Source organism: Alternaria ventricosa, assembly GCF_023758065.1.
Source record: "Alternaria ventricosa strain BMP 2768 chromosome Unknown scaffold_5, whole genome shotgun sequence".
NCBI lineage: Eukaryota > Fungi > Ascomycota > Dothideomycetes > Pleosporales > Pleosporaceae > Alternaria > Alternaria ventricosa.
Window position 1 is genome coordinate 35097 of NW_026055685.1, and position 23498 is coordinate 58594.

General features: G+C 54.0%; 7 protein-coding genes and 1 non-coding gene across 8 annotated transcripts; 5 read left to right on the forward strand and 3 right to left on the reverse strand.

Annotated features, from left to right (window-relative positions):
- Window positions 1–1203: 1203 nt before the first annotated feature.
- On the forward strand, window positions 1204–1561 carry J4E93_003403 (uncharacterized protein; the record flags this gene model as incomplete). The annotated part of the gene is made up of 2 exons (XM_049341341.1): window positions 1204–1210; window positions 1314–1561. 2 exons carry the CDS (start codon window positions 1204–1206, stop codon window positions 1559–1561), a joined length of 255 nt encoding a protein of 84 aa, XP_049200846.1.
- Window positions 1562–2547: 986 nt separating this feature from the next.
- On the forward strand, window positions 2548–3000 carry J4E93_003404 (uncharacterized protein; the record flags this gene model as incomplete). The annotated part of the gene is made up of 1 exon (XM_049341342.1): window positions 2548–3000. The coding sequence occupies one exon, from the start codon at window positions 2548–2550 to the stop codon at window positions 2998–3000; it is 453 nt and encodes a 150-aa protein (XP_049200847.1).
- A 1144-nt stretch (window positions 3001–4144) lies between these two features.
- On the forward strand, window positions 4145–5845 carry J4E93_003405 (uncharacterized protein; the record flags this gene model as incomplete). Its single annotated transcript, XM_049341343.1, has 3 exons — window positions 4145–4311; window positions 4373–5136; window positions 5187–5845. The coding sequence occupies 3 exons, from the start codon at window positions 4145–4147 to the stop codon at window positions 5843–5845; spliced, it is 1590 nt and encodes a 529-aa protein (XP_049200848.1).
- Window positions 5846–6480: 635 nt separating this feature from the next.
- Window positions 6481–8010, forward strand: J4E93_003406 (uncharacterized protein; the record flags this gene model as incomplete). Its single annotated transcript, XM_049341344.1, has 1 exon — window positions 6481–8010. The coding sequence occupies one exon, from the start codon at window positions 6481–6483 to the stop codon at window positions 8008–8010; it is 1530 nt and encodes a 509-aa protein (XP_049200849.1).
- Window positions 8011–8503: 493 nt separating this feature from the next.
- Window positions 8504–8575, forward strand: J4E93_003407. The gene has a single exon. It is a non-coding gene; the product is annotated as a tRNA-Arg (tRNA).
- Window positions 8576–13539: 4964 nt separating this feature from the next.
- Window positions 13540–15177, reverse strand: J4E93_003408 (uncharacterized protein; the record flags this gene model as incomplete). Its single annotated transcript, XM_049341345.1, has 3 exons — window positions 13540–13691; window positions 13750–15093; window positions 15150–15177. The coding sequence occupies 3 exons, from the start codon at window positions 15175–15177 to the stop codon at window positions 13540–13542; spliced, it is 1524 nt and encodes a 507-aa protein (XP_049200850.1).
- A 1062-nt stretch (window positions 15178–16239) lies between these two features.
- J4E93_003409 (uncharacterized protein) lies at window positions 16240–19384 on the reverse strand (the record flags this gene model as incomplete). The annotated part of the gene is made up of 2 exons (XM_049341346.1): window positions 16240–17436; window positions 17486–19384. The coding sequence occupies 2 exons, from the start codon at window positions 19382–19384 to the stop codon at window positions 16240–16242; spliced, it is 3096 nt and encodes a 1031-aa protein (XP_049200851.1).
- Window positions 19385–20065: 681 nt separating this feature from the next.
- J4E93_003410 (uncharacterized protein) lies at window positions 20066–20994 on the reverse strand (the record flags this gene model as incomplete). Its single annotated transcript, XM_049341347.1, has 2 exons — window positions 20066–20415; window positions 20466–20994. 2 exons carry the CDS (start codon window positions 20992–20994, stop codon window positions 20066–20068), a joined length of 879 nt encoding a protein of 292 aa, XP_049200852.1.
- Between the last annotated feature and the right edge of the window lie 2504 nt (window positions 20995–23498).

The following is a 23498-nucleotide window of genomic DNA, read 5'->3' on the forward strand; positions in this document are numbered from 1 at the left end:
CCGCCGGTACCCCTCATCTGGCAGCCGGACCGCCTGAGCTATTGCATGTACTCTTCAAGCCGGTGCACATAGTCGCTGATCGCGAATTCCAGCACAAACGAACAACAGACAGAATGCGCATCTTTGCCAGCGTTTGATTGAGCGCCCGAGCGGGCAGGCAGGCAGTGCGAGCGATTATGGACGGCGCGCTAACCCTCCCGCTTCTTTCCCAGTGCGAATCGCTTCCGCCATCAAGCACACGACCAACTCCATCATGAGCATCTATGAATCCATCGGCACGACTCTGTCTTTTCTCAGTCTGATATGGATTCCGTCCACGCTGCTATGCTGCTTACCATGGGTCCAGAAACGTTAGAAAACACTTGCCGAGTGACCAAAAGTCTACGCTAACAAAGTCAGAAATGCTGTATCTCCACAACTTCACGTTCTTCCCCGGAAAATGGTTGACGCAGCCTGAAAGAGCGGGATTCCTGAGTATGTCGAGTTCCCTAGGTCTTGGTGACGAACCTCTGCGCCGTATAGTTCTTTGGGCTTATGTGATCAGAAAACCAGGTCATACCCTTTCGCATTACTTCGAAAGACGGAGAGCGACTATTCGCATGGCTTATAGCACCATTGGGCATATATGCTAAAAATGCCGATGCGTTCATCGGGGAGAAGACAGGCATCGATGCAGAGAACACAGTTGCCTGGAGTGCGCTGCGCAACGACCCGGAAACCAGACTACTCATCTACTTTCACGGGAATTCTGCCACGTTAGCACAGGAGCGCCGCACGATAGAGTATCGATCCTTCTCTGCTGGAGCGTCGGAGAAGATGTTTGTTCTCGCATTCGACTATCGCGGCTTTGGCATCTCAACAGGCGAACCCTCGGAATCTGGTCTACTGAACGATGCAGAGGCTGTGATTGACTGGGCTTTGAAGACTTGCCTGATACCTCCCGAGCGGATCGTACTTTTGGGACACTCACTAGGGACCGCTGTCGTATCAGGCATTGCACACCGTTACGCGACAAGTCTCGGTATTGAGTTCGCCGGCCTCATTCTGTGCGCAGCTTTTACGAATGCTGGAAACGCATTTTCGTCATATTCAATTGGTGGCGTTGTGCCTGTTCTTGCGCCTGTGAAGGTGTTCCCTGCCTTCCAGGCCTGGTTTGCCCGTAGGATGGTAGATACCTGGCGAAGCGACGATCGACTGGCAACAATGGCGCGTAAGTTGACGAAGCACTCGAACTGTTGTGGAGCCATGTCGTGGTTTATACGACGATCAAATTTACTCAACTCCGTCTGATCCGATACTGATGAACCGAGTAGGTACCTGCTCGAGATTCAAGCTGGTCCTTGTTCATGCCGAGAGCGACCAGACCATGCCATGGCAAGAAACGGAAGCGCTTTTCCAATCGACACTTCGGGCCGCCAAAGACGCGAGTCCGAATGAAGACGGCCTCAAGAGTCTTGAGGTGGTGGATTTGGGCGAAGCCGGACGACAAGAGGTTTGGCAGAGCAATTCGCGCAGCATCTCGAAGACGATTGCTAAGCACGGCGGTACGTACTCGTCCTGAGAGTTGATCCCTGAGTGTGGGCGCTTGCAGATTGCGCGTTTCGCCTACTGTCAGATGAGATCGGCTGCCCCACATCCGTCTAACGCAGACGATGCACATCTGCACCCTTCATTTCCTGGCTTCAGCGATGCGATGAAGCACAACGCAGAGAACCTGAGGCCCGCGGCATTGTGTACTCAGGTTTATGTCGATTTGGCACGATGCAGACGTTTACCCCACACGCAGTGATCTGGGCCGGCTTAGCCTGACATCCATGCGGTCATCGCCGCGCCTTCCGGTCTCGCTAGTTGGAAACAGGGCTAACGCTTCATACTAGGACACAACACGTCAATGACATGGTCGCCTGTAGCGCTCACCATCCTCCAGGTTTTTGGGCTTGCGGCTGAGACGGCACGAGTGTAGCTTTCTGAAGACATCATCAGGTGCAGCCCCTGGAGATCAGGCCTCGTCTCAGGATCCTGGTTGCTTCAGCAGAGGCCGGGTAGATCTGAATAGATTGAAAGTGTCGATGAATCATTCAGTCCCAAGCAAGGCACCGAGGACTAACAAATGGCAGCATCTGCGGAAGACCGACTACTGGGAAGTCGGCTTCGCACCAAGAGTGTAGCGCATGTCTAATCGCTCTAGTGTATGAGAACGCGCAACCGCCAGGAGTTCCGACTTCTCGGCATGGCGGCCATGTGCGTCAGTCGATTCTCCACAACCCCCATGACGTCTCCACGGGTGGCTTAACCAGACCCGCATACAAAGCGCTTCACCGGCAACTGCTATCCTGCGTTTCAGCACCTGTTCATTGTTCCAGACAGTTTTCACGTACGACTTTCGCTTCACAACGCTTTGTAACCCGTCCATTCCTGTCGCTCTCACCTACCTCTTGACACTTTTCGTTTGTGACCTGTTCTTTGCATTGAATAAACACAACTCTATCTACCTCGCCGCCAGATCGGACCTCGAACACTCTACCAACCAGAATTACTACCACAAGCATGCCTGCTATCCACCATCTCCAAGCACGGTTCCTAGAAGACTCAAATGGCAACGGCGGAATCTCACCGACAGCTATCGCCCTCATCGTGTGTCTCGGAATTGTACCATGCATCATCTTGATCTGGGCAGTCTGCTACCTCTTCTGGGCCTATCCATATGACCGCAACTGCTGCTGTATCAAGCGAAAGCGCCGCCCGGAACCGCAAAGCGTACTGAACCAAGCGCCCATGAGCGAGGAGACACTATTCGAAAAGCAAGGTGTGGCACCTCCACAAAGACCTTTCTCTGTCCAGACCAGGACCGAATCGGGGAGCTCGAACAACAACGGGCGCCTGCAGAAGCAGCAGAGGCCTGGCAGTGGAGTCGACACCCGGGGCGCGCGCATGAGCCAGCAAAGCGTCATGAGTGCGAACACCATGACGTACGCCCAAGAGCCTCAGCGATTCGTGTGAAGATCGAGCCATATACCACGATATGAAGGAATCTTTTCACCAGCGCATATTCGCACCAAGATCGCCGCGACCGGCACCGGCGCCTTCACTGCGACAGCGGTCACACCCCGCCTCTGAAGACATTGTCGGTATTCCACCGCCACGGAAAGATGGCGGGCCATCCAAAGACCAACCGGCAAACTCAGGACGAAGGATTATGATATGCCGACGAGGCACATCTACCACGAGATCAATACCTCAAGCTTAGCATCGCAGCCACAAGAGTCGCGCCTGCGACACGCTTTACCCTTCGCGATGAGCAGCTGGTGAGGATGCAGAAGGCGCTGGGTCGAGGAGCCTAGTAACAGATAGAAATCTGCTGGGCTATCCTAATCAGTACTGTACACTATTTTGTTTGTATGCATGCGGGACATTTGCATTTGGGTTGGAGTTGTTAGCATTGTACTCTAGACGACGTTATGACATACCACACGTAATGGAAGTAATCAACTACACTATTCTGCCTTGCATGTCACAGGATCCAAACCATGTGAGCCCCATGGCGGTGTGGTGGGTCTCGTGCGGTTGAGAGGCCGAAGGGTCTCACACGGAACTTGAGGCTCGACGAACCCTTGCAGTGGGGTAGTGGGCAGGCATATCAGTCGCGACTTCCCAAGCAGAAGCTGAAGGATAGCTACATGGACCTTTGACTTAACTCAAGTGTAATTCCCTAACTCGCCGTACCAACACGCGCAGCCATTTGAGAGTCGATAAACGGAGACGGCCAGATTACTTGTCCGAGGCTCGCGACAAACGTCGGCGCTCTTATCTCCGCGTCGCCATCGCGCCTCCGCCACCGTAACTCGTCCAGAGGCTACGTCAAGATATTGTACCAAAACAAATCCGTCGCAGACAGCGCCCCAAGGGTGCTCTGCGACACGCCGCAAATACCGCCACCATTCCACCCTCAATCTACTTCTCGCGTTCTTTTTCTCTGTCATCACAAGCATTGTTACTTTCAGCGCGCCTGCGAATGCTACGAAGTTACCTAGCCAGACCCAGCGCCCGCAGCGTCATACATAAGAGCGCGGGATTCGGTGGCGCGAGTTACATCAGTCTGAGCCTGAGCACGCCCATTAGAATTGACAACAAAGGGAATTCGACCATGGCCGGGCAAGACAGCGAAGAGGGGAGGCAGGGGGGTCAGCAGGCTATGCTGGCGAGTCAACGCGCAAAAGAGCAGGGAGAGGCGCAGGGGAGGTTTTCTAAATGGTTCCCTCTATCAGCCAAAGCGGGCTTTGACCAGTGGTGGGCAGGTCTTTCGCCTATGGCGTAAGTAGTGACTGTATGAATTGCACGTCAGACGGATACTGACTGCGCATGCGAATCCTAGAACAGAGCACCGCGTCCTCTCTTACATCCCACATCTCCAGAGTCCACCCACACATACCCAGACAGGCACCACTTCAGCCTCGGCCGTTCCTTCCACAACAGACCTCGATGCGCCACCGAAGCACCCCGAAGACCATACCACAACGAATGCCACCAACGACCCATACGGACCACGAAGATGGAACTCACAAATGGTGGAATTGAGTGGCAAGGACCGCGCGCTGAACGAGTTCTCCGTGGAGCGACTGGGCGAGGACGTCGAGAACAACTTGGTCATGCTGCACGGTTACGGTGCTGGATTGGGCTTCTTCTACCGCAACTTCGAGTCGTTATCCCGCGCTGAAGGCTGGAAAGTCTTTGCGCTGGACCTGCTCGGCATGGGCCGGAGCAGTCGACCGGCTTTCAAGATTCATGCCAAGGACAAGGAGGGAAAGATCGCAGAGACCGAGTCCTGGTTTGTAGATGCGCTCGAGGAGTGGCGGATAAAGAGGGGATTAGATCGCTTCACGTTGCTGGGACACAGCTTAGGAGGATATCTAGCTGTTGCCTATGCACTGAAGTATCCGGGTCATCTCAACAAGTTGATACTTGCGTCTCCAGTCGGTATCCCGGAGGACCCGTACGCGGTCGATGAGGAGATGCCTGATCCGCAAGATTCAACTATGGCGAACGAGTTCACCCAGGATGCGGCCGACACGAACCGGAACGGCGTACAGCCATCGACAGCGGATAACAACAACTTCATGAATCAGCGGAGCAAGAACGGTACGTGCCGTCTTGGACAGATCTGTGGAATCTTACTGACTCTTTGACAGAGGGCACTGCGAAAGAGCCCAAACAGCCACCGAAAAGACGATTGCCCTGGTGGCTTTATTCTCTCTGGGAGGCCAACATGGTCTCGCCCTTCACCTTTGTACGTTGGTCAGGACCCCTCGGCCCGCGTCTAGTATCGGGCTGGACGTCACGCCGCTTCTCGCAACTGCCGGAGGAGGAGGCCCAGGCCCTGCACGACTACAGTTACGCTCTGTTCCGCCAACGGGGTAGTTCTGAGTACGCGCTGTCCTACCTGCTCGCACCTGGTGCATTCGCCCGGAGTCCGATGATTCGAAGAATTCAAGGCGTTGGTCGCCAATACCTACAAGCACATGACAAGCCCACAGTGGACGGCGACACCACCGCCAACTCTACCGCACAGCGCGAGACGAGCTTCCCAGTCGTCTTCATGTACGGTGAAAATGACTGGATGGACGTCGCTGGTGGTTTTGCTGCCGCAGAGAAGATGAAGCAGGAGCGGGAGCGGATACTAGTGAAGGCATCTGCAGACGAGAAGAATGATCACGGTGTAGGCAAAGTCGTCATCATCAACAAGGCCGGTCATCATGTGTATTTGGATGGATGGGAGCAGTTCAACCGCGTCATGTTGGAAGAAATGAATGAAGTTCGACAGAGGGAACAGGCAAAGAGGCGCGCATAGATGTCGACGCATTAGACGGATAGCATTTTTGGACGTTTTGTTCACGTATAGCGTTCGATTCCGAACATGTTGGATCTACCACCATATTTAGTATAGAGCCTCTTCAACCGCAGGCTTGCTTCAACTCATACAAATTCTCAACCCACCTCAACCAGTGTCTTACCTCGTATCGGTGAATGGTACCCCTCAGTTCCGCAAGACGATCTCACATGAGCCCCTGCATACTTCACCCCCGCCCCGTTCCGTACACATCGCTCACTACTGCAGGGCGCAAGACGTGTCACCCATTTCCGTGAAGGATAGCCAGCACGGCCTTCCTAGAGCATGCTAGCATTGTGGGGTAAACAGGTATGCCAGCAATCCATGTCTTCACCGCCCCAGCTAAGCGAGCGGGTGCATCATCGGAGTGCCAGACCGACTCGCGCCGGATGCACAGCATCTGATATAGGCACGCGGGCCCCTCGTACGCGGTGCGCATTCTCTTTCACGTGCACGCAACCGTTTGGTGGTGGTAGAGAGAAGGACACCAGCCGAGGACAAGATCTCATAGCAACACTCGCACCTCCGTGTCGCCAGCGTCGCATTCACATGTCATTTCTACCGACACGCGCACGGCATCCCCAGACAGAGGCGTGATGGCGCCGCAAACACTCGACCAGATCGTCAAAGGCGCGCCGGCGCCGAGCACGAGCTTGCACAGGGTGGCCGAGAGCGTCGAGCGAGACCCGCCGCCATACTCAGCGTCCATCCTCTCCGATTCGCCCCACGATGCCAACGGCCGCCTGCCCACCATCAAGACGCCGCGCCCGCCCGTCCTCAGCGACCCGACGTCGCTCCTGCCCTCGTCGCCGCCGCAGATCTACCTGAACCTGCTCATCCTCGAGGCCAGCCTCCGCAGCCAGTACCTCACCCTCCGCGCTCGGCGGCGGCAGAACACCTTTGTCCTCACACTGCTCGCCGTATGGATCGGCTTCTGCTTCTACCTGCTGTGGCTGCGCCCGCGAGAGGATGGCAAGGGCATTGGCGGGTCACAATACTGGCTCGTTGACATGCTGCAGAAGGTGGGCTTCATCACAGGCGTAGTCACAGCTCTGCTCTTCTGGGCGACGGGCCAATGGGAAAGAGGAGTACGCTGGCCGCGTCGCTGGATCGGAGTCGCGAACCGAGGCCTGAGGGGCATGAATGCCAAGATTGTTGTAATCAGAGGGCCATGGTGGAGGGAGCTCGTGGAATGGGGACACTTCATCGTGCCCTTCTCGGGCGGGCTGTGGGGAGGCGAGCAGGGCGGCAGTTCATACCACTTTATCAACATTGCGCAGGAGAACAAGCACGCCTTGGACGGAGGCCGACCCCGCCATCGCATAACGGAAGACGGCAAGGAATACGCCGAAGAAGACATTGCGCCTGGAGGCGACTACATCAAGCTGCTCCTGCTCCCGAAGCCTTTCACGCCCGACTTCCGACAAGAGTGGGAGGTTTACAGGAACGAATACTGGGCCACCGAGAACGAGCGACGAGCTGAGCTGCGGAAGCGCGTCCGGGCCAGACAACGCGAGATTGCCAGAGAAGAAGGAGGTTGGCTGTGGTGGACAGGCTGGCGGGGATGGAAGCGCGCTCGCGGTATCAGTGGACGGAGTGCAGACGTCGAAAAGAGCGGACACCACCACGGTCACAGCCACAGTCTCTCACACACTGGCTCGCGGAAACGGCGACTAAGCACCTTGCAAGCCGCCAGAGGAAGAGAGGGATCGCATTCGAGAAGCTCGTCACGCAGCACGACGCCCACACCAGACGTAGACATGGACGGTCGCCTCCGCCCAATGGAAAGCCATGAGCGCCGGTGGAGCAACGCGTCGAATGGCACGACTACAAGTCGCAAGTCTTCTCTCCGCTCCAGCACAACCATCACACAGGGCAACGCGCAGTCGGCACGCCAGCCACCGCAAAGACCTGCCGCCAGCTCTCGACCCAGCACGCCTAATGAGGGTAATCTGCCTTGGCAGAGTAAGAGGGCCAGTATGCTTAGCAACGCCTCAAGCATGAGTGAAATGGAAGAAGACGGTGGGTACGAAGCTGCCACGGAAGGGAGGGCAGACGTAAGACCAACGCCGAAGAGAAGGACTAGCCGGGAAGGCGGAGGCAGTGGAAGGGCTGAAAGTGCCTAGAGCGACTTTGACATGTCGTGTACCGGGGCGGTTGATTGATATTTGTTGATGGGTTACGCATCTACGTTCTGGCCATGTTTTATGATACTCTGGTTTTTTAGCGCGTGGGCTCTTGTAAGATCAGCGAGCATTTTGCCATGGAGCGGGTATATAGTAAGATAGGGGAGGCTTACTCAAAAAGGAGATATCCATAGTATTCAACAGCATGAATTCGAACGTACCAGCCCAGCTGCCTCTTTGTTGTCTTGACAGACCGCGTTCGCGATCCTACAGTGCAACCCTCGCCTCGTGAGGTTTTACTCATTGTAGACCAGAGCCAAAAGCGAAGGATCGATATACCTGAAGAAGAATGAAAGGGTGTAGAGAGCCGAACTTGGCCGGCACATGACCGGAGGGTCTTTGTTCTGCGATTGGGGTCCGAAGGCAGCAATTTCCGTTTTTGTTACACGAATATAGGTTTTGTTACAGCAAATTTTGTCATCAAGCAACATCTGGCCGGTTGGCGCAATGGTAGCGCGCAGCCCTCCTAAGGCTGAGGCTGTGGGTTCGAGTCCCACATCGGTCGTTTTTTGCTCTCGTGGACGTCTACATTGCATTCTCATCCAAGGAAACAAAGAGTGGTGTCGGCCGCATTGGCGCTCAATTTTTGCGTGGTGGCGGGGACTGAAGGTGGGGCAGACTCCGAGAATGCATGAACATCACTTCATTCTGCGCAAACATCAGATCTTGTCTCCTTAAATATGGCCCATCGTTCTAACTATGGTCGATTCTTATTTATACTGAGCTTGTCTTTAAGCTTCGGTCATTGATTGTGCGAGAGACTTGGAGGTTGAATCTTCTTGTAGATCAACACTCAATTTAAAGCTACACACAAACAAGCTCTGCCACATATGAGCTCAGTAGTTGTTAACGCTCACTTGCGATCAATCTTAACCTTGTAGATTTTGCCTGGGTTTGCAGGACTTTTGAAGCCGCTACTATATAGACTGAAGATAACTTGATTTAAGCATGTCTGCCTCACTACTCAGCCTCCTCAATCCCAGACTAAAAGGTTAAAGGATGATGGCCTCAGGGCTACTATTGGATACGCAAGCACTTGGGCAATTAGACTTTTATAGTAGTGTGCTTATCTGGTTTGCATTATCTACTCCCCGCACTATTGTTACAGTGTTTGATTCCCGTAAACACTGCAGTTCTTAACAGCTGGCACAGGTGAAGCAAACCCTATTCCATTAAAGTAATAGGGTAGAGAACTTAATGGGGGCAGGGTACATTGAACAGAAAGGGTCGCAGGATGTCTATATCAACACTGGTAGGAAGCGCTTAATTGATGCCACACTTTCTACACATATGCGGCACACATTTCAGACGCTCAGTGACTTGCCTCCTGAAGGGTATTGGTACACTGTTATTGCTATAATAAGCTGCTAGATCTTAATCAGCCGCGCAATAGTAGCCCCATTCTGTGTAGCGTGATAACCCAGTCACAAGTATCGATGCAACGGTATAGGTACGTCTCTCTAATCATGTAGCTTGCAAAACACCGCCTATATATCCCTTCTTCTTTGCATGAAGGCCAGCAGGAAATTCCCCTACATTAGAGGCTGCGCCGTGAAGGTTATCAAAAGCCTGTCCCGTGATAGTGACACCAAAGGTGACTTGTTTCATGCCGATTTCTGCTCACTGTGGGTATACTCTACGCGCTGAAGATACCCATTAAACGATACCATTGAACGATCATGGCCCTAAGCGCACAGGTTCGCGTCTTCGTCATGCGTGCCCAGCCATGTACTCAGGTACGAGCCTTTGGAGACGTGGTCTTGGGCTATTGGTCCAGGAATACGGGTTGAGCGCGTTGGTTCTGGCCGAACGCTTTGTAACAAATGCCCCATTGAGTGACATCTTCCAGTCAGGTAGCGATGACCCTTCCAGCTAGTTTCCGCGAGAAAGCTCAAGTTGATCGCCGAGAAGTGTTCCACGTCCGACGGTATCGCGGGTGGGTTCGAGGGATGGAAGTGTCGACGCTGCTCCTATCGAGCCTGCGGAGATACGTTCTGCGACTGGCATCTAGTATCGCTGGCAACCTTGTTTGAGTTGGACAAAAGTTGAGATTCAAGATGATGGCCTCTTTCCGCGAAAGAGGCGCTAGAACGCGTCGTTCCTGTCGTTCCTGTCACTCACCGTTCCTGCGGCAGTTACCGGACACGCTGCTGGTCATGCATTCGGCAAGACCAGACTGCACATCCTGTGCAAGCCGCGCATAACGTATACGGATGCACAACGACGGCCTGCATTCAGAGCGGGAAGTAGTTTGTGATTGCTATCTAAGCGACGAGTGCTCAGGAGCTCGCATTACCGCGTTGGCGAAACGGCAGCCGCAGCACTACTGGTAGCCCGAGCCAAAGCGAGCCGACAACGACAAACGTCATCAACCCAACCCAACCCCCCGTCCTCGCGATACCCTCAAACCCGTAAAATCCAGCTCTTTCGCAATCACAATTAAGTTCGGCCAATGAAAAAAGTGACAGACCGTCAACGCCTTAAACTTTGAAACTCCGGAACAGTCGGAAATTGCCTCCTTGGGTATAATCTCATGCACGTGTTGGCTGACGTGCCTTTTCCAGTGCCGCAATCCTGCCGCCTCTGCGTATCTCGCTCTTCGCAACCCCCCACACGGTGACCAACTTGATCGTTTTCTGCGCCCGCGCGACGATAAAGACTGTGTGTAAAACGCTAATGGGACAAAGGGAAATGAAATGAATGGGTAGGACGAGGATGATCTGCGATATGTCAGTCGATGCTCGGTCGTGTCTCGGAGGCAATCGGCTAGCGCTCAGACATGAGAGTGAATGATGCGCTGTGTAAGGGAGGGGGCCTGTGGCTGTGCTGCCTGCCGTGCGCGACGGTTTGAGAAAAGTACGTACCTCGGAGTTCCAGCTCGTTTACAGGACCAGCTCAATGCTCCGCATGTATCGCGCCGGTGCCTTCACACACGCTGCACTTGTTGCTGCCGGACCGCTTGCACGATGGGCAGCCCTTGCCATTGCAGGCGTCGCACTTGGTGGTTCCATTGCCTTTGCACGTCGGGCAGTCCTTCATGGTGCGTAGTTGACCGGATCGAGCGGGCGGAAGTGGTAGCCGGGGTAGATGAGGCGCAGCCGAGAGAAGCAGAGAGAAGGAGAGATGAGGTCGAGATGTGTTCTGAGAAGGGCAAGATATCTTGGACGGGAACCCGTATTTAGACGATCGTAACGGAGAGAAGGGGCGCAGTCGCGGTGAAATAGTCCGTTGATCTTGATTTAGGAAGGCAGTACCACGGTCATCAAGATGAGCAACACAGTAAAGATGTTTCGAAACACACAGTAGTCCACGGGCCTGATAAGTGTCAGGGTCGCTTTATATAATTTCCCCCATTTGGGCCCCGCGCGCGCACCCGTACCTCATCATCGCAATCTCACCGCGGCCGCGAATAGTGAAGCAAGCTCGCAAGCTCAGCCCCCGTCGCTTTGCATCCAACAGCTGTCCGAGCTCCTCACGATAGCTTTTCAGGGTCCTCCAGTGGGAGTAGCATCACGAGAACAGGGCGGCAGGCCATTCGGGTCCACTTGCACTATTTACCATGCCTCTGGAGAGGATGATGTCAAGCTGCATCACCGGAGGGCTATGGAATACCTCAAAGCCCCTGCCTGCTCTAATGCACGGAATGCTCTTCCCCTTCCAAACAGGTCCCGTGGGCCAATCTCTTTTGGCCTCGCTGTGCTCCTATCGCATGCAAACAGCTATAGCATTGGACCTACTGCCGCCACAGCCGGCCTATGTCTTCATAATGAATGCGGCGTTAGGATCGTGCCGCAACCGAGCCAGCTGTAAGAATCCCCGAAACCATAGATGCATATCCTGATTGGGTTTGCAACGTCGACGAGGACGTCAGACTGCATTATCCTAGGCGTCTGCATCAATCAGCAATCAGCCACCCTTCTAGCGCGTTCCTCTCAAGATTGCGCGCAGCGTCAGGTGTCACTATGGACAAGCAACGTCATTAAACGCCCCAATAGCCTTTCTGCGATGCCAGCAGTACAGGGCGCGGTACAAGTCAAAGGAGACGCTGTATCCGGCACGGAGCGGGCGAAGCTACGAGCACGTTGTTGAAGCATTGGTGAAGAACAACCCTTGGTGGGGGATAGAGGGTACATGCCTGATGCAGAAGGCACACACGTGGCAGGCTGCAGGAGCGTTAGTACGAACCAACATGGTGGGTAAGGCTGAATTTTGGTTGGTGGCGCCGTTTGATACATCGGCAAGGAACAGGGGTGGCTTGGTTTTCCTATGTAACCACGCAACTCCACCTTTCAGGCACGACGCTGGATGCCTTCAGACGTGTATACGCTCGCACTAGGAAAACCCTCGCTCTATAGCATGCACAGGTAGAATCTGAGTAAGAATGAAGGCCTCATGCTATCACTACTCCATCACATTCACCAGTGAAACGTGTGATGGGGAAGTCGTAGACCGGCGTTAAGCTATTCGACGGGTCAACTGGATGTTCACCATAGAGAAGTGGTGCCATGTCTCAAAACCGTTTTACCATGGTAAAGGAACTCAGTCTTCAAGAATTCCACGACTATCCCCTCGCGGAAGATCCGACTATCACTCCGACATTGTTCTAGACCATTTCACCAAATGCTACACTGAATTCCGACTGGCCAAGAAAACAGCACTAGTGTCCTTGGTATCCTCCAAGACATCACCAGCAAAGTAGGTTCAGATGCCGTGTACTCCTCTTCGTAGCGTAACCCTAGCGTTTCCGAGACGAACGCCCAGCCAAGGTAACACGTTGAGACAGCGGGCCGAAGCCAAACTCGGGGTTCCCAGAGAAATTAGCAGAATGGGCTGATCCACGAAGCTTAAGTATTGCAAGCTGTGCTTGTAAGGGTTCTCAAATGGGTGGTGTCTCGACGGAGGTATGGCCCCGAGTCTAGTCCACCTTGCGATGCTGTGCCACGAGAAGTCTGGCCAATTGTGCTGTCCCATACAACGAAAATACGAACATATCTATCATAGAAGTCTACATTGCTTAGGGACCTTGTTGGCGTTACATTCTTCATAATCTAGATCGAAGCGCGCTTATTCAGTTTCTCTAGTTGTACGACGTGGTGCCGTGAAGCAACATTCCCGTTTGCGTGGAAATAAGGGCGCCAAGTAGCACGTGAAACAGTCTACCGTCAAACCTTCTACAGAACACCATGTTCCTCTTAAAACATAGTCTGATCGGGCTCTGGTGAACATGTGAATAGTCAGGCCACAATCGACACGCGGCCCAAGGACTGGTAACATGCCGCAATTTCGGACGCGAGGCGTGAAACCAAGACTCAACGAAAGGTAAAACCACCAAGCTAGGACCTGAGAACAAGAAGTAGGATCAGGCATCGGCAAGTCCGACATAGCGACGCTCACAAGAGTTCCTCATTTCTTAACTTTCTGGGAGTTTGTCCGAATACTCAACGGCTGCCAACAAGAATAGATCTTTCTCTACAACTTAGCCTTCACAGCAGCCCTCTCCATGCCCGGCCCATCCCAGATATCGCGCTCAACAGCTCGCGTGTTGATGTACTGCATGCCCAACTGCTCCACCTTTTCCACACCCAGTAAACGCATGCACGTCTCCGTTTCCGCTTTCAGGACTGTTGTAAAGTGTTAGTGCTAAATCACAGAAAAAGGGCGATGTCAACAAAGACTTACTCTCAAGAACCCTCGCAACACCCTCCTTACCACCCGCGCCCAATCCAAACAACGCCGCCCGTCCCACGCCCACACCTTTGGCACCGAGACAGAGTGCCTTGACTACATCTGTTCCGCGCTTGATGCCGCCGTCTACCCATACCTCGATGCGATCGAAGACTTCAGGGCAGTACTTTCGTATCTCAAGAAGCGTGTGTACGGCCGGTGGCGCGGTGTCGAGAGCTCTGCCGCCGTGATTTGACAGGATAATAGCTTTGACATGGGGTGCGTGTAGAGAAGCCAGGTAGGCGTCTTCATGTGTCTGAATGCCCTTGAGCACGATGGGCTTATCTGTGTGTTTTGCTAGCCAAGGTAGAGTGGAACGCCACGTCAAGTCTGCAGCTGTGCCCCAGAATAACGACTGACCCATGCCCATTGACTTCGGCTTTGGCTTCTCATCTTCACTGGCTTGTGTGGGTGTAACTGCGCTCGTGCTAGTCTTAGACAGCGATTGTGATTCCTGGACCGAGGCGCGCACGGGGAGGTTGGAGCCAACGTTCTTGCTGCGCTCGTCGTGTTCGCGCTTACCGGGGACGGGCGCGTCGAGCGTGAGGCAGATGAATTTAATGCAGTCGAGTTTGTTCATGCGGGCGAGGATGGCTTCACTCTTCTGACGCTCGTTCTGCACGTAGAGTTGCCAGCCGAAGACCTGGCCGGGGGTGGCGTCTGCGACGATTTGCTCGGGCGTCATGGACGCGTTTTGAGAGATTATTTGCATGGCGCCGTATTGCGAACAGGCTTGCGCGATGCCCCATTCGCCGTCGGCGTTGGCGAGACGCGCCATGGCGGCGGGCGAAACGTAGATGGGGAGTTTGACATTGTTGCCGATGAAGGATGTGGAGGTGTCGCAGCGGGTGCAGTCGACGAAGACGCGTGGTCGCAGCAGTATGCTTCGGTATACGCTGTTGTTGAAGGACTTGCTCTGCAGGTCGTCACTCGCGGAGAAGTAGTATGCCCAGGCCTTGTACGGTATTTGCTTTGTTGCCACCTCTTCAATCTCGTCGAGATTCAGCAGACTGTCCAGATCGACCGGACCTTCCTCTTGCGCCTCGCCCGTCTCCTCTGGTGTCTTCTCCTCTTTCGGGAGCGTGTCTGGGTTGATGGTGCCGAGCTTATCGGAAGCTTCGAGGTTCTCTTCGAGGATGCCCGGCGGGTGGATGGGATCGTATTCTTCGGTTGCGTCGGTGCCGGCGAGTTGGAGGATGACTTTGGAGCCGCCAGGGTGCTTGGGGATGAAGCGCGTTACATCGTAGACATTGCCGTAGAGAATTACCCAGCAGCTTTCGGCGGTGTTGTGCTGCGCGACTGATTTGGAGTGTTAGCGATGAAGGTTCAACCGGAATGCGGAAGCGGTAACTGACCCTCGGCATAGTCGAAAACCTTTGACATGGTGCCGTGTGTTCAATTAGTGCTACAATCCGGAATATTTACAAGCACACACGCAGAAGACTCAAAACAGAACTCTACAAGGAAAGTGACGAAAGTTGGAGAACGAATGAGTTCAATTATTCCGACGACAGAGCAGACGCCGACGTCTTTTACCTAACCCCAACCTGTGGGGAGCTCGGGGTAGTGCCATCCCGAGTCAGGCAAGACGGGCCGCATTTCTTCTTTTGCAAAGCTACCCTAGGTAAGCCGGATATACTGATGGCTAATTGGCGGTCATTTGCTGTCTAGACTGTCTGACCTGATGCTGTGCTAGCTCCAACGCCGTGTATTGCACTTTATCTTCAGTACAATCACACGATGACGATATTAGCCTCAATTGCCGCGGCATTTGAACGTCAAGCATCTACATCACTGCATCAAGCCCAAGTGCTCAGCGTTTATGAGAACCATGCGCTATTTGATGCGATTGTTTCTTGGGTGCTTTTGTGTTCTACGAGTATCCTTGGCCAGATCCGCAGCTTGCGAAAAAAGATGCAGCATCGTCTGTCGCATGTCTAGTCATTAAACAGCCTCTGGACTAGATGCGGTGCCTTCGCTTTTCGCTCTCCTCTCACGTTGCAGCTCTCGAGTTCCTTTCCTCTGCCAGCCGTCGTTCAAATGATTTAGATGAAACTTGACTCTATCCTTCCTCGACTCATCAAATTCGTTATCCCTTGCATGTTCGTCATTGTCGTCATCGCTATCAGCACGTGTCGATGCTATGACTAGGTCTTCTAGTTCGCTGTGAATATCCCACCGAGAGACACGCCTTGAACTTCTTGACCTCGTTGCGCCAGGCCATGTTTTGGGAGGTGATTCTGAGATGGAACGCGATAGTGTCGGTCTCGCCAGTCTTCCACTTCGCACTGCTTCTCTGCGCCGATGTAGCTGATACTTGGGTCGCTCGAGGAATCGACCGCGCTGGGAATCATCTGCGCCAAATATTAATATGACATCCAGACTGGATATCAAATGGACCAAGGTGCTAGGCGATGGAATGGTCAGGAGCGAGGGGGTAGATGTTCACCAACCCTCAACCGGAAGGTCCGGCCATCCGTGCTCTAGCTCGCCTTCATTCGCAGCCTCTTCACCCCAGTCCATCTTTTCGAGCTCGTTGCGGAAGAAATCTTGTTCCTCCTCGAGAACGCCAGGTTTAGCACCTAGGCTTTCAGGGTATCGCTTGAGGTTGTGCCAGTGTGTGAGCGATCGTAAAGCTTGTTCGAGTGGGACGCTTTCGTCGACCTCCGCGTCCACATCACTTCCCGCCAACCAGTCGTCTCGGAGCTCAGGTCGACAGTGCAAATAGACTGCAGTGATGACGCGCATGTTGGACTGTCGCCACTTGCGACCGCAGTACGGAACTTGATTCTTGAATAGCTTGAGTGTGTACAGGCGCAGTTCCGGCTGTGGTACTTTGAGACTTTTGCGAAGGAACTGAGAAGACTTGTACGAAACAAGCATGAGGTTGCGATGAGCCTTGTTCTTGCAGATCTTCTGCATGATCCGCAGGTAGTTGATTGACGTGAAGAAAGCGCGCCATGAGAAGTTGGTAATTGGCTCTTTAGGCAGCTCGTTTGTCGGAAAGCCGAGCTCGTCTACCTCTGGAGGTTGTAGCTGGGCAGGTGGTAGGGCTGGCTCGACACCTGATTCGTTCGAGTCTTCTCTGGACAAACGGATCGGGGGTGGGACGGCGTCGTCTTCGTCAGATTCACCGTCATGCGCTTCTGCTTCATTTCCACCAGGGCGATCCTCTTCAGAGGCGTTTCTGGAATGGGTTCGGCAAAAGTTGAAGAAATTCAGCTCTTCTTGCTCACTCTTGAAGTTCACAATTTTCTCCACCTCTTGAAGTTGTAGTAGTTTCAAGATCAATGGAACGTAGCTTGAGTCGACTAGTAGCTGCGTGATGTACTCGAACTTGAGGATGTGGGACACTTTGAACCATTTAAGGATCAGTATTAAGGTGCCTGTGACCGCTTTGTCCAGGACTTCTTGAGTGCGCATCGCATCAAGCTCCTCGTTAGTCGCCACGGTACTACCATGTCCGTTCATGCCGCTCATGTCAGGCCGTCCGGCGGTTGTGCCGTTCTGGTTGTCCTGAAATTGAAATCCGCTTTGGAGCCCATTGGTGCCACTAGACTGTGTGACGAGTGCCGTAACATGCGCAAGAATGGCTTTAATCAGAACGATGATCAGTGACTGTAGGTTGGGCAGTGCGATGCGCTAGTGAACTATCAGCGGATGCATCCTTATCAATCTTTGGCTTACTCACATAGAATTCCTCGACTAAGTGCAATCGCTCTTCGTTGCTGCCAGGTGCGAGTTTCGGTGGCTGTGCTTTATCATTCGGTTCGAGTGACAATTCTTCGATATCAGGGTTTTCGTCAGGGCCTGTCCAACCGCGCTCGTACTTCATAAATGCGACACGTTCCTCCCAGAGCTGCTTCATGGCGCGAGTGGCCTTCATGCGTTTAGCAAACAGTTCCGCGGCTTCCAAGATTGAGGCAGGAATGTCTGAGCCCTCCCACTTGCGTCCCACCAGAAGGTCCTGTAGGTCGGTCGAGCCCTTTCCGCCCAACTTGTTACTAGACTCATCGAGTGGCGGATACAAGAACGGGAACAGTTGGTTCGTTTGGTAGTTCTGCTTCTTTCCACCTTTGCCACCGGGGCCTGCAGGCGAAGGAGGAGGTGAGGGTGCCGGAGTTGCGATATGAACCGGTTGATGCAGGATGGATGTGCTGTTACCATTTGTGTCGCCCAGCCCAGAGCCAAACACATGATTGCCAGCTACTTTATTAGGATGGTTCTTCAGTGGCGGCAGGATGGAATTGTTCTCTGGCTCGAGAGGAAATACGGGAAGTGGGGGATTGTAGGCGGGATACTTGGAGCTTATTTCTTGTCGAAAGAGGTGGTAATCAAGGGGGGAAGCGGTGATGAGTGGCTGACCCTTGGAGTCCTCTGACTCGAGGCTGGTGTCCCGGAAGGTCTCTTTGACCTTGGCAACTTCTGCAAGCCCGCCGAAAGTCACCAACATGGCCTTCCAGAGTAGCAGTGAGATCTTGCTAAGCGGTAGATTGATTGATTCGTCCCACCGCAGTTTCGCGATAAGATCCACGAAAAGCATAAGAAGACCTGGCTTGTCCAAGTCGAGAATGGCGCTTCTGAGGGTGCGGCTATCCTGCGTCTTTTCCTCGTCGCGTGCGACCTCCAACAAGATATAGACGGCAGTCATAGTACACCAAATCTCGCGTCGTTCTGCTTCTTTGGAATCGCGCTGGGCTTCAGGTGTGACGTCTGCCCCGCATGCCCGCAAGAGCGACGAGCTGAGTGCGTCCACAATAATCTGTACACCACCACTCTCGGCGAGAAGGTGCACGTTGCGCTTGATGAGCGATGCCTGCCGGCCTGATTTGACGTATGCAGCGTTGCGCGTCGAAGTCGTGCTCGACTCTGGTGCCTCGCTCACAGCTGGATCAGGAAGCCCTGCCGTCTCATGCCAGCACCCGAGGAGCACATAGACCAATGCCTCAAGCTTCTTCAGCCTCAGGACAGGATCGACTTCTTTCAGTCCTTCCAATAGATTTCGCAAAAAGTCCTCGTGTTGTGTGGTCGTTGCCGTAGCCCAGTCCAAGCCGTCTTCGCCATTGGATACGTCGTTCAAGCCATGGAATGCGCTCCACTCCAACGCGTAGGACGCCTGGGTTTTGAGCAGCATTGCCTGCTCCTCGACCGCATACGAGAACCACTCCTCCAGCTCTTCTTCGAAAGATGATGCGTCATCGTATGTGAAAGCGTACGGGGCAGGCTCGACCTTGGGTATGCCCCTCACGAGGTTCTGCAGTTGCGCGAGCGAAAGCGAGTCATTCTGTGGCGTGTCGGGCGGCGGTACGGGCGGTGCGGGCGGGGGCAGGTTCGGCGCGGGCGTAGGAACTGAATTGCCTCGTTGCAGGCCGGGGCGGGCTGGCAGAGTGAGGGGAGGCCCGGCTTGGGGCTGGTCCTGGTCCTGTTGCAGCAGTATGCGCTGCTGCTCGGCGGTATCGAGGGGCAGATTGAGCTCTTCCTCAGGCTCCGCCTCAATGACGGGGAAATCGGCGCTGGAGTTCCCGATCAGCTCAGCTGCATCCAGTATGGGAGGCACAAGTGGCTCTCCGGGCACGTCGCTGTCAGCCATGGTCGGTCGCGTGAATTATGTGGGCGTGGGGTCGTCGGGTTGGTGGAAACGTGCTGCGCCCACCATGTCTGGGACTCCTTTCACGTGCTGATCATGATCCTGAGACGATTCAGTCTGGGAGAGCAGCGAGGGAGGTGTCTTCACGGTTCAAGAAGGTGAGTTGCGCTGTGTATGCACGGCAGGTGGGATGCGCCGTCCGCTAACGGATGGATAAGCAGGGGCTCCGATTAGCGCGACTCAGGCTAAACATTCATTTATGCGAAGTTCGCATGTTGAAAGCTATCACAACAACAAGTTCTCATAACATTTAGCGATGGGCATTGAATACCGAAAGTGATGTACCATTGCAGAACGCCTCCCTTCTGTAAAATGTGTCGCTAGCCATCAAAAGACGTAAGAGAAGCCTTGGTTGTCTGTATGGGAGAGGCCAACCCAGGCGCACCGCGATCGCTGCCGCCGGATGCAAACGAATAAGAAAACCCCGTCCCTAAAGAGCGAGTGATATCTCCACAACTTTACGCCGAACATAACATAATCTGCCGCACTGCCAGTGCGGACAATGAACACTAGACCGACAGGTCGAGAAAAGAAGTACAGATATGTGTCTCCCGAACATGGCTATCAAGGCAAGGTTGCTATCGCGTCGATGAGATAGTCGAAAAGCGAGGCATCTTCCCAGTTCTACATGGGATTAGCTCCCGTCTGTTCGCCGTTCTCCTGGCGCTCTTTGATCTCGTCGGGTATGATGCCGTTGGCTTCGCATGTGCGCTTGTAGATATTGCACTCGTCCCACGCCCGTTGGCATTCGGCCTTGAACTTGTCGCAACTAGCGCTGAGCTCGGTGATGGCTTGCTCGGTGAGTAGCTTTTCAAGCGTCCACTTTTCGATGTTTTGTTGCTCGTTCTCCTTCAATTGAGTAATGAATTGGACAGCCCGTTGCAGGATGGAGCCCTTGTTCTTCTCGCAGCCAGGGACGATCTTGGCTAGTTCGTTGATTCCCTCGTTGATAGTTTCGCGACGGCGGCGTTCGACTATGCAGCAGTTAGCAACTGTATCTAGGAGGGCTCGCACGGATGCCTACCTTCTTTGTGGTTGTCTCTCCGGACCTTGTGCCACTCATCTGTGCCGACTTGAGGTTTGTGCGCAGAGCTTTGCGGTGGCGAGTCGCTGGGTGCTGTTTGACCGGGACGACCCGTCTGTGTAGCTGCCTTCAAAGCTTCGAGACTAAAGTCTTGCATGCCCGTTTGTTGTTGGCCGTGGTCTCCCATGCTGAAGGAGCCGTCGCCTGAGTTCTGTGGCTGGAACTGGAGTTCTGTCGCCTGGGGGACCGTCATCTGGTGATAGGCAAGCGCTGCGGCGGCAGTGTCGCCAACACTCGCGGTGTTGGTCCCACCGTTGTGGTGTACGTCGAACTGTTGCTGCATGTCGTCGTCGGCGGCGTTATGCGCGGCGAGGAATGAAGCAGTGGCTTGGTCGGTGAGGTCGTTGTTGGCGGAATGGGGAGCAGGTCGGTTCAGGCCTTGATCGCGCGTGTCGCGCTTCCGCTTGTTGGTGTGGACGTTGTGTGCATCCAGCTTGCCGTCGGTAGGGTATCCGGCGGTATCAGCCATGGCGTCTGGTGGGGTATCTGGGAGGGATGAATGGAAGCAGCTCGAATCCGCGTTAAACACTAGGATCGGCGTCGAGGTTCTGCGCGCGGTTGCTGAGACGGCGAGGCCTGGGATGTACAGAGCCTATGGTGAGTGTGGCGCTGAAGTCTGGCTAGAACGAAATGCTCCTTTGGGCGACCCAGAGGTAGCTGGGGATGAGTGAATTAGGCGGGTGACGTATGGGAAGGCTGGTGAAAGTGGCAGAAACGCGCTCGAAGCGTGAGTCGCAGGCGCAAAGCACCCGACTTGGTTGTAAGCCGCGTTGTGCCCACCGGTTCATGCACAAGCCGGAGACGACTTGATGTAGCAATCAAGCGCTTGGGGAGCGCATATGAAGAAAGGCCTGCGTTCGACAAACATTAGCACGGGCGCGAGCAGGTGAGTAGGTCAAGGTGGTGCGACGAAGCCACCAAGCAGAAGGATTGGGCGCGTCCATATGGCCGTTGCTGTGAGACGCAACTGTCATAACCGAAAAGAGAGCCGTCGTATCGTGCGAGCGTGTGGGTCGTAAGAAGAAGTGCACGACGGCGTCGTGCTTCGGTGGAGCGCGGGATGCCGAACACCACCACCGCGGCCAGCGAGCGAACGGGCGGGCCTCGAGGCACCACGACGCCAGGTGCACTTCTCCCAGCAGGCGAGGCCGTGCAGAAGCGCAGGCGCACGTCTATGCAGGGCTTTTCGGCGGTCGCGAAAAGAACCATAATGCTCACTTACCGATAGATGGTACGGCTTCCGAGGTCGTTCGTTTGCGACGTTCGATACACGATATCAGGTGACGGGCGGAGGCGCGATAACTTGCTCGACAAGCAGCGCTCAGGCTCTTGGATTTGGGAAAAGAGAACAGAGAACTGCAGACTCTCGGCTGTCTTCAAGCAGGATTGTTTGTCGATTTCAGCAGAGTTGAACGACCGACTTCTAAGCCCTGGAGCGTTGAATCACGAGGAAGGAGCAGAGATGGTCACATGGGCAGGAGCGCTATTTAGGAAAGGAAGGCACGACTGAGCCAGCGTCCACCCGCGCAGCCAATCAGCTTCTGGCAACACGCCATGCAAGTTCCCCACTCCCTCCCAGCCCGCCATCGCAGCCACTACGTTATCAACAAACCTGTCGACGCGATGCACCTACCTAGGTACTCCGGAGTAGTTGGATTTTCCCATGCACTGTACGCTTTCGCATTATTCGCGCCATCATGTCCTTAGCCAGAGCGACAGGTACTTCATTGCCTACAGTCCCTCTTCGCCACCACGACAGCACCCCCGCCAGCCTCACTGCGATACCAGCGTACGGATGACACCCCTCTAGACCACCTAGGCTCAGCCGACACCTCCAATACGCATTCACATGGCTCAAACAGAGACAAAGGTGTGGCATGTGACACGCTGCCCCCCACATTCTGGGCTATCGTCGACTACGCTATACCCTTTTTGTCATTGGTCCCATCATGCAATACACAACCATTGGGAAGATCGACTCTCACCCATCGCCTTCACTCTGCGCTCGAGTATCGATGTCTCAACTTACGCGCTGCTTACTAGGTCTTGTTGTAGCTGTATCTATCTTGCGAACGGCTCTCGGCTCTCCTCGTCCTCTTGCTAGCAGTCCAAGTATGAGGCCCAGTCTATTGCTTGCTATTCGCTCAAGTGTGATCCGCGGAGACGAACCAAATGTTGATTTCGCATCGGTATAGAAAAATACAACCGAGACAGCCCGTTTGCAATTCTACTTTACATCTCCACCTAGATCATGAACAGTCCAGTGTGCGTGCTCGATGGACGTCTTCATATTATCGGTACAATACATCGTGTGAGGCGGGCCAAATTGGGAGCAGACAGGGAAAAACTGAACACTCTGGAGCCTACATTGCCCTCAGTTCGCCTGCTTTGAGTGTTACTATCTTCATGTAGGCTGCAGGCCTGTTCAGGTTGTTGCTTATGCGAGATATGTTGCAAGAAATCCGATCTTGAACGGTAGATCTGAAATGAAGAATTTGGTAGTGCTAGGAGTACGTTTAGTCCATCTCCTCGTTGGCAAACCACGAAACTACGTGAACCTTGGAAAATCCTGAACATCCTGGAGCCTACATCGACGTCAGGTCACTCACGTTGCATGTTTTTGTCTTAATGTAGTCTGCAGACCTGTTTAGTATAAACTGACAGAGGGCCTGTGTATTCATCACATACGCACGTCAACCTAGGAAAAGTCTACACACCCTAGAGCCTACATCGACGTTAGGTCACCTACTTTGCGTGTTTTAATGTTGATGTAGCCCCCAGACCTGTTCAGGTTTTTTCTTATATAAGGCGTGCGGCATGTTCCGCCAGTCTTGTGTATGAACAGCCTGCGCAAAGTCGCGACTCCATGAATCGTTGTTGATCGTTGCTCCATCTACGCCGTGAAACAGAAGTAAGACGCTGATGCGCCCATTAGCAAGGGCCTGTAGGCTATGAATAACGTGTCGCAGTGTC